General features: G+C 43.6%; 1 protein-coding gene across 1 annotated transcript in view; it reads right to left on the bottom strand.

The window, feature by feature from the left end:
• Positions 1-15,697, bottom strand: part of RCOR1 (REST corepressor 1) — a 44,158-nt gene extending 28,461 nt beyond the window's left edge. Inside the window, exons 1-2 of the mRNA XM_015632009.3 lie at positions 15,655-15,697; positions 12,836-12,919 (exon numbers count right to left, since the gene is read on the bottom strand). Of these exons, the coding sequence (XP_015487495.2) occupies positions 12,836-12,919; positions 15,655-15,697 (127 nt within the window). The remainder of the gene's footprint in view (positions 1-12,835; positions 12,920-15,654) is intronic.
• Between the last annotated feature and the right edge of the window lie 494 nt (positions 15,698-16,191).

Raw genomic sequence — 16,191 nt, 5'->3', positions numbered from 1 at the left:
TGCTGTCCCGCTGCCCTGGCAGCACCGGTGGAACACTCCTGCCACCTCGTGGTTCCAGCTCGGGACTGGAAGATGCCAAAAGCACACGAGTCTGCTCCATTGTCTCCCTCAAGTTAGCCGCAACTGGAAGTAGGGGAAGCAGGAAAAGATCCTGAACAAAATCACTTAAAAGAAACTAAACCCCACCTGATCTTAGAGGTCATTCTAACCTTAATTATTCTCTGTTCCTATTCAAAAGGTTCTTATGCCTTGGATGAGCTATTTCCTCTTCTTGGTAAGATGCGATGTAACAATCAGGAGAAGAGCAGGGAGACAGAGCACAGACGTGTGTTTTGTGTCCTGTGCTGACCCATCTGGGCAGGCACACAGCCTCCTTTAACACTGTTTCTAGGAACAGAGCACTAGTTACACAGACACAAAGGCTACTTAAAAAACACTTCAGGCAACTGAAGGCAAAAGAGGATTCAGACTTCAGCTCCACTGCATCTGCAGCAGGTGAGGATAAAGTCTGGATGCAATTGCAAGGCAAAGGAAAATGTACCCCTTACTTGGAGAAGTTTACTTGAATAGGACCAAGAGAAAACATGCTGCAGCAGGGAACAGTAACTTGAGTCATGGGACTCCACCACAGTATTTATCAACCTCCCTGTTGCTCAGATTTTATTTGCCTATCATCTCTTGTCCACATACCAAGGACCATAGGGTGCCACTGCATTAAAATATCCTATGGCAGCAGCACCAGACTAAGCACCCCTATCTCCTCCATCCACATCTTTGCGCTTGTGAGCACAAGTATCTGCCTGTAATGACAGGGAAGCAGACTGGCAAACAGTTCCACCCAAGAAACTCTTTCCCAGCACATCAGTTTCCTCACCTAAGCATGCAGTTAAAAGTTATACAAGCACTGAGTGGTGCCTGAAAGTATGGAGATACTCTGGCCTCCTAGGAAGGGCAGTCCTGGACCATCTTGTCACCAGCCCTACCTACACAGGCTGTCCCCTTGTCCTTTGCTAGCTCTGGAGCCACTCAAGGCACTGACCACCACCAAAGCAAAAAGCTATTCATACAAGTTTTACACAGTTGTGTATCATACAAAAATCCTTTTTGTTGGGAGGTTGCACAAGTTTGAGAAGAGATGAGCCCTCCTAGTTTCAGTGAGGAATGAGACAGGCTCAGGCCAAAAGTGTGACTCATTCCTTGCCCCAGCACAGCACAGTGGCAGGGATGAGCAGGTGGGTAGGAACAGGTTTATGTAAACTTGCACTGGTGAGGAAAAAGCTGTTCACAGAACCACACCTGGAACACAGAAACTGCAGCCTAAGAGAGAATAAATCAAGGCATAAAATGAAGAGCCCCACTGCTGGGAGATTTATCCCTTCAAAAACCCTAATACCTACCAAGAGTTTCCTTTGTCACACAAAGGCAATGAGTTCTCAAGCAGTGCACACTAATAAACTAAAAAGAAGCACCATATTTCCTACCTCCTTTTTAATTATTTTTAATACTGTTCTTTGCATGGCCTGCATCTAAGGACAAGTTCAAAGCTGAAACCTCAGTGATGGTTAAAGACACCACTCATCTCCCTTTAGATTTTGCTACACCAGCTAGAAGGCTGTACTACAGACACTGGTGTAGTGACAAATTAGCCTAATTTTTGTGGCTTGCCAAAACTACATTAAACTCCTTACCAGGAAAGGGCCTTCTGTTAGTACACATGTAACTTCTAAAGCCTTTACCAACATATGTTCATTCCTGAAGTCGCACCCTCTCCTGACACCATCACACCATGAAGTCTCCACACACTGTGCATATACACAGGCCAGTGTGTTAATGAGGACTGCCATAAGGAAAGCCAGACGGATGATGCTCTCTGCTGCTGTTCTCCTTCAGAAAGGCCATGTGGGTGCCTGTGGTAAGGACATCCATGGAGGATCCTCTGGGAAGAAAGACTGCTTCTTATACATCCATCACATTCAACCTTCAGTCAGAAATCTGCTCTGCAAATTAGCAGAGCAAATTAGTTACCCATAGCATAGTTTGCCATGGCAAACTGAACACCACTTTACTGGAGGGATGGCACAGGTTTAAAAATCTACAAGCACCACAAACCCAGATGTTGCCAGACGTCCTATAGAAAAGGATGAGAGAGATCTGGCAGGGCAGTAACAAAGAGGAAATATTGTCTTTGGGATCTAGCACAGAACAGGAAGAGCCAAATGGGATAACCATGGGACCTAAACTGTGACCATATGGAATCTGAGCATGGCTATCATTTAGCATGGCAAGCCTGATCCTAAATCAGACACAGACACTGGACTGTACTAAATGTAATTATCAGAGTAATTGATATTGGGTTTAAAGCCTATGTGAGTACAGAAACCCATCACACATTAGCTTCTAGCAGGGAGAAAACACTCATTCCCATGTATGACCTTCCAAGACAGAAAGAGAAGCTACAGACACGATAAATGCACACAGCAAACACCTAAACAACAAAGAGAGTTTATGGCAGAATAGCTCTTTGCATTATTCAGTACAGTGCTCTCAATTCAGTCTGAGAAGCCCTAAAGCAAGATTTATTCTGCTGTCAAACCATGGCTTGGTTTTTACTGGGAGATTACAGCCTTGGATTATACACTTCAACTACAGGCAGTAACACACAGAAGCAACTCAAGTAGCAACATTATCAATACAGTCAGAGGTACAGTTCTCAATACAGTTAAAGAGGTAGATTATTTTAAAAAAGGTTAAAAATCATCATACTGTTCGGTGCAGGGGATTCTAACTTGGGTTAGAAGAAATCTCCTTTGCAGATTTTTGAATAGAAATTATCATGCTCACTTCTTGAGAATGCCCAATCTAGTGAATGCTTTCCAAAAGCCATATTTGCTAATTTGAACAAAAAGAAAATATATATATAAAATAAAAATAAAACAAACACCAAACAAACAAAAAAACAACCCAAACAACACCACCACCACACCAATTTGACGCATACTAATGACAGAATCAGTATGGGAGACCACAGAGTCAGGCTACTAGCAATCCAATACAAGGCTTCAGTACCCTGCCTAGGAACATTCTCAGCTCTTCATCCACGTCGTGCTTTATACATTGAATTTCTTGGTCTGCAAAACAGTCAGCAAGAATACCATAAAGCTTCATTGAGTAACCTGCTGCCAACCAGCTTCAGAAGCCACCAAGGACTATCCAGACTGAAAACACTAAAGACAGTGAAACCTTCCACAAGGTCCATTTTCCAACCTCAAAGAGATTTTGAAAGCTCCTAAAAACCAATGCTATTATTCTCTCTGTTGCTGTAAGAATGCAGACTAATGAAAGCCCTGTATCAGAGCCAGGCTTCCTAAACAGCATGTGTAATTCCACTTCCTCACAACACAGGGTCTTTGTGCAGTATGAGGGCACACGCACAAGGGGTACGCGGGAGCAGAATAGCCATCAGGTTCAATTACAGCTCATTATTATTGTTACTGATAATAAGGCCTGTGACAAGAAAGGAGAAACCACGCTGACTCCCTTTATAGTGGACACAAAAGCAAAAGAAATGATCGATTTGTCCCCTGGGTACCTCCTTGAGAGATGTCACTTGGGCAGAAGAGAAGCATCAGGCAAGCCAGCAGTCAGCAAGAGGAAGGAGATAATTCTGAGTCACACAGTGGCTGCCCTCAGCAGATGTGGATCACCCTACTACAGACAGGTCAGCCTTTGGGAGATACTAACACTCAGTGCATCCATTCTTGCACTTATCTACTTCCTATAGGCTTAGAAGCAGAAGAGTTGCAAAGATGTGTCTGACCTCTCAAAAAAAGTCGATGCAGAAAGACAGCAAGGTTCCACAGCCAGATTTTGGATAACATCGTCCTTACAGCACCCTCTAACCAAAGCAGTAGTGTCATGTTGACAGATATTAAGGTACTAAAATACCTGTCAAATTAAGTCAATTTAGAAAAAAATGAAGTTACAGATTCATACAGCACATGCTGAAAGTTGGATTATATGCAGACTCTCGGCCCTCAAGGCTAACCCTAAGACACTCTATGGAAAAGCTTATGATAAACCAATGTTACTAAATAGACCCTGGGATATCAGTGGTGGGTTATCATGGCTTTTAGCCAGGAGTTATAAACCCAGTCCTTACTGAGAAGTTATTATGTATATACATATTACCACTAACCCTTGCAGTGCTAGAAAATTCACTACAGCCCTACCACAATTTGAACCTGCACAAGAAGCATATGAACAGGGAAATAACTTAATGCAGCGTGCAAGAGTAAGAGTACAGCAAAATTAAGTAGTAGGAGTGGTTCCTAATTAGAGCAAATAATGCCACAGCAAACACAATGATGAGGGAAGCTCTGGCACATGTCCTGGAGAAAGCCAGGCTGCTTTGCCTCCTGCACTAGCATATCTGTAAAGGTCACATTTGGCAGCATAGGAACTCATCATGGCAAGCTGTTACAGCTACGACCTCCTCAAGCACTCCTCCACGGAAACATCTCCCACAAGAGCTCCTCCCTGCCTGTGCACAGCTTCCATCACATACCTATAAACACATACCTATTGACCAACTTTGCTCTGAGGAAAAAATTTCAAGAAAAAGAACTTAGAAAGTTACCCTCAGTTCCCTGACCCTTCCTATTTTTTGCTCACAGCTACCATAAGAGACCAGAAAAAACAATCTAGTCCTCTGAAATGCCCCAAGCCTACCATTCCCAGCAAGAGTGGAGCACACTCAGCCCGTCCCAGGGCTGGGCCAAGCAGCATGAAGCAGCTGCAGCCTCCTAGTTCTCGTCATACTGGTCCTACAACTCGCACAGCGCCGATCAGGCTGGCTAAGGCTGCTCCCAAGCGTATTTCAGATCAAGGCTCACTGCCAGGGTAACTCTTAACACAGCTATCATCACTCCATTACATCCACGTCATCCTGTCTCTAAACTTCTCTTAGGAAAAAAAGCTTCTGAGCACCAGCATGGGTTCAGTCCCACAGCAGAGGCAGCCAGCATTTTCAAAGTGGGTCATCTTGACACGTTTGGAGAAGGCCTGGATCACGCTGCAGTGAAAAGGAGGAACAAACAGGTGGCAGGAGAGAACAAGGCACATGAAGAAACTGGTGACTACCTCCCCCCTCCCAGCAGTAAAAATTCCTCCAGGATAGCAAAGCTACTTTAGATAAGACATCCTTTTCCTGGATGCTGTCCAACACATTCTCTTATTCAGGCTTTTTTTTTTTTTTTTCATAGGCTTTGGGGAAAAAAAAAACCAAACAACAAACAACAAAACACACCAACACAATCCAGTGTACCTTTGTTACAATCCATCCAAATACACAGCCTAGTTCTCTCAAACTAAATTGCTTTCCTGACTCCACTACTGTGAAAGGGTTAAAAAATCATCTTAATTTAAATATGCATTCAGGATCCAGAAATATCAACCTGCAGCAATAACGATGAAAGAACTGCTCTGAGACTTCCACACCGCGCTGCAACAGCAACTAGCACAGCAGATGACAAACAAAGAGGAAACTGCAGCTAAGTTTGAGGCAACCCAGCCATTTCAGGGATACCCATAGCCTTTAAATGCTGGTTAGCTTATTTTTGCTATTCATAATACCACTACTATAAGCATCAAAAGTTTCCTTAATTAAAACAAAAAATTGCATTCTTTCACCTTCATCTTTTGAGCATTTTCTGAACTGCAGCGACTGCAGCTGCTGGGAAAAGTGGCCATGACTATTATTTCTACAGCTAAATTTAAGCAGAATCTTAAATTAAGCACTAATTCTTTCATTTCTGAATTCATGGAGACGCATTCTTCAGCTACTGTATTTACATCCAAGCTTCACAGCTGCCAGGTTCGCTGCATAATATGAAATTTGTATTAGGGATAAACATAAACCCAATTCTGCTTTAACATTAATCCTTTTTGCTGCCACTGGGACAGACAACAAACTGATCTTTCTAGGTAAGGAGCATACACAAACAGCACAAACCTAAGTTTGGATTTTTTTGCTATCTTCACTTCAGCAACAAAAGGTCAGCATGTACCTCCAGGAGACAATCACAATTCCTCAAGCCCACCCCTTAGAGACCTAGCAGCTCTTTTTTCACTGCTCATACTTTTACCACTATGAAAAAAAAAGGAAACCAGCACTTCAACAAGTAAAATCTTGGACACAAACAAGCAAAAAAATCCCTAACAGGAGAAGCACAATACATATGCACCTTCCTTCACAACCTCCTACAGCATTTAACCAACCACAAAAAAAAACCCAAGTATAACCTCAGCTAAGAGTTCAACAATACTTTTTTTTCTCTCTGGTGGCAAAGCCTAAACAGTTCCTACTCTCCCATGCCTGGCCAAAGTGGCTGCACTTTTACTGAGCATCAACACAATTTTTTATGGGGTCACAAACCATGTCACAATAGAAGATCTGGGGAGAGTGGATCCAAAATAAAACAACAATTCTTCAATAAAACAACACTGTTTCCAGGACCCTGTTTAGGGCATGATGGAGAGAAGGATCTTAAAAACAGCTTTTCTGATACATACAAGACTGTATCCTCTGCCTCACTTCTGCTGCCTGAGGAAGAGTGCCTGTGTGCTGGGGAGAACGTGGCTCTCAAATATCTCTGAAGCAATATTCCCTTCCATTTTACATGTATCCTGTAAATAGGGGCTTTATTTTCTAAAGGGGAGATTTTAAGATCAGCACTTTCCCCAGTCTACACTCTCCCATTTGTGGTTTTCTTCTCATATTTATTTATTGCTAGGGCACTCTACACCTCATGGAAAATGAGAGCTAATGATGATAGTGACAGAGTCATATGTTCACAGAATTCACAGGACAAAGTAAGGCAGGCAATGGGAAAAGGCTATGTCCAAGAAGAAGCTCTTCTTAAAACAGCTATGGCTCATATACACACTGAAAACAGAGACCAGCCACACAAATCACGATCAGACACATGCAGGAAACCTTAGAAGACATTTTTGTGTTCTTTATTCTGATAGACATTTTAAATTAGAGAATAGACAAAATAAATTTCCAAGCTTTCTCAACATTCTCTTTAGAAGAAAAACTAAAGAGTAATCCAGAGTCCATTTAATGCAAAGAAAAGTATACCTTTAAAGATATATATATATCTTTAGTATATCCTTGAACTAAAGGTAGAGACAGACTCTGGCCACTTTAACCTCCAACCTGCCCTCAGAAATTCTGGCATTCACCATCACAACAGAGAAGAGCTACCAAAACTCACTTCCACCCTAAGAAGGCTTCTGACACACTAAGGAACAGGGCACACTTTAAAATGTGGTTGGGACATGGGCTTTTCAAATCCTGAATGCCAACTCATAACTTCTTAGGGTGGAGTACCACATGCTCCCAGTTACCCAGCCTGTAGCACAGTTAACTAAACCTTGCCCATCCAAACACCACAGGGTTAATATCTTTAGTAACCATAGCAACCAGCACTTCTTCCTCCATCAGAGCATCAGCTGGCACATTACTGCCTTCCCAGCATCAGGTTTTTGCAGCACATTTAGGGACTGCTCCCTTTCCCCCCAGCCACAGGGTGTGGCCAGGCACATTAGGAAGATGTTGGAGCACTCAGCTGTTTCACCTAATTCTGGCATTTCTCTGTTCCCATGTCCCCTGGGTCTTTCTGTTTCCCCTCCACAGAGGGAAGAAGGATGTCTGAATTCCCCCTCATGCACACCAAGGCAGGCAAAAATGTAAAGCAGGGAGCCAGCTGCAGCCTCTAAAGAGATGTAACAGGATAACATAGGAAGGGACTGGTGAATGTTGAAGTTGGCAATGCCAATCAGCCATCAGGTCAAACAGAAGCAGCACTGCAAGACCAGAAGATTCAGTAGCCCTCCATGATCCAGTGTCTCACAGGTATTAGAAACAGTATTTGCCTGCTCAGTGACACCCCATAAACTGTAAATCCGCTGGAGACATCCACCAAGATACCAGCGAGAAAACAAAACTCCCATCTAGCAGCATACACATTCTGTCAAGAAGAAAGACCAAAAATTACTTTCAAAGCAGAGCTTATCACTAGCAAAATAATACATCTTTCCTTCTTGTAGTTCACCTCTGAACTGCAGATGCATAAAAGCAATAATCACATCCTACCCTCTCGCCTGGTGTCCGTGCCTCGCTCCTGGGCAGCTGCTGCATGCCAACACTTGCTCATTTCTAAACCAACCCAAAGTCATTTTTTTGGTTCCACTCACTGGCGCACTTGGCACAGAGAGAGACACTGCTGTTTTATTAATAGCTTCATGCTGGCCCAGCTCAATCCTGTGCAGGGTTTCCACAGCATCATTACAATGCATTTTTCACTATCTCCCCTCCTCCTTCACCACGTGCCACTCCGAGAGAGCAGATGCCTGTCTTCCACCTAGCTGTTCCTGCTCCTCAATGTCACCTTGCTCAAGGCATCATTCTTCCTGTGTCCTTCCCCACCCTCTGTGACAGAGCCAGCACAGCCAGAACAGCTGCCCTCCATGGCTCCAAGTCCACAGAGCCCCTCAGGAGTCTCACTTCGAGAGCAAGCTCTTTGTGTGAGGTGTGACCTGGCCACAGCACAGGGAATTTGGAGCAGAACTAGAAGGGAGCAGTTATTTTAAGTCCAAATGTTCAGCTACTGCATAGTGACATTTCTTTCTTTCATCTTCAAAAGAGATAGGACAAACTTCTAGTTCTGGGCTAACTTTGTGACTATGGTGGCACTGCTATGCAAGTGACCCCTAAAAAGGCAGAAGTATGGAAGTAGATATGGACCGTGCTGGCAGCTTTCAACTTTGGTATTAATATGGGCAAGGCAGTAAGTGGTTTGTATCCAGAATTAATGGTTAACAAGGCAGAGGATAAAAGAAATCAGCAATGTGGCAACACATACTTTTGCTTTCATCTTCTCTGTTGCATCCATCACTTCATGACATCCAGGTAAAAGGTTTCTCCAGTGTGACTAAAACATTTTTTCAGCACACAGGGTGCACGGGACCCAAACAAACTGTGCGAGCCTGGAGCATCAGGTACACAGATATCCACCAGGTCTTGGCTGACACACTGGTCTTTCTGGGATTCATTTCAACAGCTTACAGGAGACCTTCCCATAACCTCCAACAGTTTGGCCAGCCCTCTGCCAAACCCATCAGGTGCACTGCACTGCTCTTGTCACAGATCTGCTCAGTGTTTTGTAGCACAGATTTCCCTTTAACAAGGGCGGGTTGCACAAGTTCCACTGATTGCACAGAACTCTCCCGCTCATGAGAGCTACAGTTCACTCTGAGGAAAAGCTAACATGTGCTACTTCCATCTTCATGCTGAGCCCCAGCCACAGGAAGAGAGAAGAGTTCTGTAACTTTCAGGCACAGGATGGATTAAAGGCTATGGAGTACAAACAAAAGTAATCACAGGTACCAATGTGCTGCTGATTGGAAAGATTTGTTCACCCACACTTCAGCCTGAAGAGCAGTACTGAAATGGATGTGTTAGCTGGGACTCACAGACGAACAGCCCAAAGGGCTACATCAACCTCCTGGAGACCACAGCTCCTTCCACTTCCAATTTCACATTGCCAATTAATGATCTTCCCCACTAAGGATAATACATTACAAAACCCTATGATTTAAAAGGGCATCAAGAAATACAAGAATCTATCGCTTCCCTGGAGAACTTCCAGCAGTCAGTCTCAAAAAAATGCCTCCACATCCTTGGACATTTCACTTCAGTCTGTGTGGGCTTATTTTGTAGCCATCTATTTGTATTATGTGTGTCTCTTACTATGTCAAAATTTCTCTTTGAGAAAATAATTGACAATAGTTCCCCTTTCAGTCTCTTTTCAGTAAGCTAAACAGATGGGGTTTGCTTCAGCTTCTGTTTCCAAATAGTTTCAGCAGCTCCTGTCTCCATCTTTTTCTCAGTTTTTAAACACTAAAGCCAAGGTTCATTCCCCTGAATGCTGCTGGGTGGAGAGGCAGCAAACTGTTCCAGTGACTACCTCACTCTTTACACCCACATCATCTTCTGGGTCAAGCATGACACTGGGAAGCGTTGCTGAATTACCTGCCCACTGTTTCCCCAAGATTGCTCTCTAAGCCATTTCTTTCCAAACATCAGGCTTAATGTAGAAAGCCAGAGATTTCAGTACCGAGATTCATAACCCTGCAGTTGGGTCATTAAGAGCCCACTGCATTGGCAGCAGTCCAAGTAAGGAAAAGACCCAAAGCACTCTACAAGACTGTCAGAAGCATTAATTTTATTTACCATCCTGTCAGTCTACGGCTCATCCACAATTCCCTATCAACTCCCACATCACTGATGGAAATGCTGATCATCATCAGTCCTCTCACACATCCCCCATGGATGCCATTTAATTAGGATTCACTATCAACAATGCCAAGACTTGTCAGTGAACTTGAGAGTAGCTGGAGACACCTCCTGTCCCCTGATGTTCCCTCATCATAAACCATAAAGCAGATTAGGGAACTCTGGTTGTGATACATTTAGTAAGTGCTCTACAGCCATTGCAGAGCACTGGTGTTCTGGAGGAAGTTCCCCCCTTTTGCAAGGAAGTGGGATTGAATCAGGCTCTCATGCAATCAGTGCCTAACAGCTCTCTTGAATACATTAGAGCAATAAACTTATTTCTACCAATCAAACCGGTTTTAGTTTCTACCTAAAAGCTCCTACCTCCATCAGCATTTGTTTTTCACAGTTCATTTTTAAGAAATGCCACATAGAGATAGGAATACCTGATTCTGTTCAAAACTATCAGCTCAGATTGACACAGAACACAGCTATGACCAACCAGCCCCCACCCTGTTCTCTCATTCCCTGCACAGCTGCCTTCTTCCCATCTGCCACCCCAAGGTCCCCTCAGCCACCTCTAACTATGCTCCTTCGGCTTTTTACTATTACTAGATACCTTATTTCTTAACTCCATCCCTCTGTATCAAACAGGCACCTGGGAGGCAATTTTTGGTGCCATGCACAACATGTACAACAGCCTCATACTTTACTTCCCCAAACTCCACATGAATTTTACTGGTTTTTTGCGGTGCCTCTTTTGGAAGGTGAACTCACTGGTGAATCTTATATACTTACTAAAATGTTCAATATTTTGAAAAATTCATTCTAGCCCTGCTCTTATATTCAGGTTATTTTCCCCAACTTTTTTAGTGTACTAACAGACAACTGCCACCTAGTTTTTATTTCTCAATATCATACTATTTTTTAATTACCTCTTATGTTCATGACATCTTCTTAGCAGGTATTATATCTTCTCTATGCTTTATAGAGAATATATATTTACAGGCTCCAAGCCCTGGACATCATGAAACTGCATTGTGCAGACAGATTAACCCTTCAGGGTAGGCACATGCATAAATATTTTTATGCCAATTACCACAGAATACTCAGTTAAGGATTATTTTACTCAATCCCACATATCTTCCCTCCTTTTCCTCCTCCATTCTGTCTTCCCTCCTCAAGAAACCAGTTTCCTATCAGGCAGGAGTTAAAGGTTCCAAACTTGAGATGAGACTCAAAAGACATTCAGACTTGAGCGGCAGCTACAGGAATCCCGTGTCACAGACAGCCCATGAACAGTCACTCCTTTTGGTGGTGGCAACTATTTCTTGCTGTTACACCTTTTAAGAGGTTTCTAGCCGTAAATAACTCAAATACATTCTTCTCCTCATCAGTTTTATTTATTTCAGCATCCAATAGCCAGCAGGGAGCAGACAAGGAGAGAAGGCAAACATGATCCTTGCAAAGCCCTTTTTATCTGCAGATCAGTACCATCATCCTTCTGTAATTTAAGGGGCGACTTGCTCAGTGGAACAAATGCCCCAGGGCAGAGCACAGGCCTTTCATGACAGAGCCAGTTGGTGCACAAGCTCTGCTGCCTTTATTTGCAAATGGCACTACATCTTCACATGTGCCTTATGATGCATCCCAGGCCTTGAGCCTACTGGAAAATCAGTTATTCACTTAACAGTGCCACCACAAAAACTGCAGAGGATCAGGAATGCATGATTCTCATTCTTGGCCCCCGAATCAGAAAGGATAAAAAAAAAAAAAAAATCAAAAATCAAGGTATAAGCACAAAGTCAAAATTAGCTCCTTTCAACTCCCTCCCCCAAAAGCGCTTAGGTTTAGTTACTGCATTCAAACAGCAGCCCTTTAATCAAGGAGTCCTACTTATTCATGAGGAGAACTGTAGCTAGACAAGCCTTTCAAACACTAGTTCTGCCATCTGGCAGCAGCACTGAGACTTGTTCCCAGACACACACAGAGCGCTGTTAATTGCCCTCACGTGGAATTGCAAGGCACTGCAATTGTTCTGGCATTTAAAACCTCCATGGGCTCCAGATGTGGATTTGTCTTTGTGGAGGAAAAGGTACTACTAATTACCAAATATTTCCTGCCCCTCCCCACCCCCCAACACTTTTCATTTTGCTCTCCCCAGTTCTTTCTGTCATCTTCTACAGCACCAACAGCAAAAAAAAAGCCAATTGTGTAGGCCTGCAGATGAGTATCTTGAAGAATTCATACCACGGAATAATGTTTGTCACATTTCTCTTGCTTTCCTGGCCCCTGTGGATTTGACACTGAGCAGCTGCCCAGTGGAGAACAAAGATTATCTGGGGATTGCTTTGTAGGCTTTTCTTTTTTCAAATTAATTTCAATTCATAATGAAAAGGTCACAGACATAACCTCTCTACCAAAAGTAGCAACTTTGCATTCTTGAAGTGATACATGTAAGGAAAGAATGGAATAAAAGCAGTTGAAGGGACTTACATTTTGCTTCAGACAGATTCTGGTTAGGTGACCAGACCAGCATGCCGAGATTCTCTCTCTCCTGACTTCGCCTTGCAAGTTTGGCTTAAGAGAAAACAGATACAAACCAAGTTACAGAGAAAGTAATTTCAGATGCAAAATGGATACAAAAGTGACTTATCACACATCTGCAACTTTTAATCAAGATATAAAACCCAGCCACAGAGTTAAAACCCCATCTTCCCATTCAGACCCGAGGCTTTTCCTTGTTTCTTCAATGCATCACCCTCTATGTAACATGACAGATACTGCACACTCTCCTGCACTACACTAAGCAGCATACGTTAGATCTAAATTAAAAGTTAATTAATGTTTCTCTTCCAGCACACTTGATTATTTTTCTTCCAGCCATCATTAAATGAAAAAGGGAGGAGCTAGGCTCTGGCAGCAGGCTCCAAGCCCTGGACATCATGAAACTGCATTGTGCAGACAGATTAACCCTTCAGGGTAGGCACATGCATAAAACCTCCCACACCACTTCTGAGTGCCTCCTGCACCATCCCAGCAGCCCTTCTGTGCCTCCATCCCCCATACAGTCAGGAATGCCCACCCAGGTGACACTGGGTCCCTCAGGTTACAATCAGGTCCCAGTCTCAACTGCTCCAGGGAAATCCAAATGCATTCACACCCACACTGAGACACACACCCACGCTCAGAAAACAAGTCTGTTTTCAACCCAGCTTAACTAACACCTGGCTGGCAGGAAAGCTCTGCAAGTCTCAAGTGAAGATCAACAGCTGCACATGGTTCAAAAAAGCAACTTCAAACTAAGGTATGTTTCAAGAGCAAGCTCTTGTCAATTCTGATGATGTTCGGTCACAGGTAGTCAAAAAAGAAGGAGGAGGAAGAGGACAAGAAGAGAAAGAAACTCCCTCCTTTGAGTCAGCACACACACAGCCAGCCCAACCACCAGCCCTAGCAGACAGAAACTTGCAAATCTTGTTATGAATGAGTACCTACAGTACTATTTCCACTACAAAATGCCACATAATGCTCAAATTTTATGCAATATTTCAACACAATGCTATTTTCTCTGTGCTGTGCAATTAGACGTATTACTGCCACTTCATGATGCAATTAAAACAGGTCAGAAAAGATCTAGTAACACAAAATTACATTACAGTACTATGAGCACTCATTGTTTCACCACTGTTTTTAGCCTGAAATCTGCTCAGCTAAGAACAGTCATTTTATAACAGAAGTATTTTAACATTAAATTTAAAGCACGGCATGTATTAAAAATAACCACCTGTCAGCAACATATTTACACTGAACTAGCAGGTTTTTTTCATTATAGACACCATGATTATCTTTCACTCGGGTTTTTGGGGAGGTTTTATATTGTTTCAGGGAGGTTAGCAACTGTGCATACAAGGTATTTTGCACACTCTGCATGTTCATTACTTTCTACACTTGGCAAAAAAAAGGAGTGAAAGAGACAATACCCACTGTTGGCAAGAGATGGGAGGTGAAGACCAGACGCAGAACACAAAGAGTGTCTGAAATTAAAATTACAAGTCCTGAAACATTTAGCATTAAATTTCACCTTCTTCCTCATTTCAAGTCTAAGCTGCAATGCAAAGAAGGCAAAGGAAGAGTCAACCCTAAACTTTCCCTTTATCAAATTTTTCTCTTCACCCTCCTTATCCAGGATGGCCTGTTCTACTAAAATCTAACATGGGGTTCAAAGAACGGAGAAGTAAATAGTCTGTCTCCTCTTTTACCTACACTGAAAAGCACATTCTTATCCCATAAAAATACTCAAAGAGAGAAATCATCAGTCCAGTCTCCACGAATTTAAACACTTCCATCCAAATGCCAACACAACCCCAGTACACACTGCAGCTCAGGAGCCTGATGCCCAAACACTGCCAAAACCAAGCGAGGTGTAACAACAGGCAATGTCACAGCCTGCCTTTAGCACAGTCTCACTCGCTGAACTGGCAAAATCCACCTAAATCAGGAACAGGAAAAAGCTTTCTCCCAGTTTAGCAGCCTGAACATCCTCCGCTCTGGGACACATCAGGCGCACATCCCAGCCCAGCTGCCCCTCTCAGGAGCAGTGCACCACTAGCTCAGCTCACCCACAGTAAGCTGGGTGAAGTTTCACTTCCCATGGTTAAACACCAAGTTAGGCTTTGGGGCATTGCAGAGGGAGCTCCACAGCCCTTCCAGGAATCCCTGGCTCCCTTCCTGAGCCAGCCCTAGGAGGTGATAACCTGGGCAGGAAGGTACTGCAGGACCTCATGGCACCCAAAAGCAGGGTAATTAAATGTGCTCCTCATGCTCCATTGTAGCTCCATAACAGGTACCCAGGAACTCCCCTGATCAAGAAAATGCCTTGGGTTAGGAGCTGCCTCCTTCCAGCCATGCATTCCCCTCCCTGGGCATCATGCAGAGGTGCCTGCAGATGCTGGGCTTCATGCCACCCTCAGGACCCTCTTCTGCCCAGTTCCCACAGCCCAGTGTCTTCCTCTCTCCAGCCCCTCTGTAGCACCAACCAGCCAAGTTACACTGGGCTTGTGATATATGTGTGAAACAGCACCTCCAGTGCTCCCACAACTTATTCTCCATTCCACCTCTCTACTGAAGCCCACACCTATCCACCCTCAGGCCTCATTGCTTGACAGCTGTAGAGGCCAGTCCAAGGCACACAGTAGAGTTATGCTGAAACTCATGCTTTTCTGCAAAGGGCAGAAGTACATAAAGGCCAACACACATAGAAAGATGGGGGTGGGGAGTTCCTCAAACATCCATAAAGGCTGATACTCCCTCCCTACATTCAAATATGCTTGCCAGGTCCTTCACCTTCCAGTGCCACATCCTCCCCAGCACCCCTTCTCAAACCCACATTTACTGTCCCTCATATGTAAGGCAGACATGACAGGCATTCTTCCAAGTACGGTGCTGACCCCACCACAAATATATACAGTGTAAGTACTCTTACTGCATGATGTACCAACAAAAAGCTTAAGAGCCTGCTCAGAATTTGGAAGCACATTGAAATTGAAATGACTGCTTGAGAGAACAGCCACGAGAGCAGAAGAGGGACCTCAGAGCAGAGGTTACATCCCTTTACAGCACCATTTCATGCACAGCTGCAGTGCTCACCCAACACTGTCCCATGCTTCTGAACAAGGAATACCAGGATGAATTCTGACACTCTGCACTTCAGTGCTAAAGCTATAAAGATAATTCAATTTAATCTGTTGCGTATTTCATATAAAAATAGCCACGTAAGAAGGGCAAGGGTTACTCTTTTTTTAGGAGAACCAATCAATTTAGGATCAATGAGGTTTGCTTGTTTAAGCAACTGC

Source organism: Parus major, chromosome 5 (assembly GCF_001522545.3).
Source record: "Parus major isolate Abel chromosome 5, Parus_major1.1, whole genome shotgun sequence".
Classification (NCBI taxonomy): domain Eukaryota; kingdom Metazoa; phylum Chordata; class Aves; order Passeriformes; family Paridae; genus Parus; species Parus major.
The sequence above is the reverse complement of the archived record's forward strand: the minus strand, read 5'-3'. Positions and strand labels throughout refer to the sequence as shown.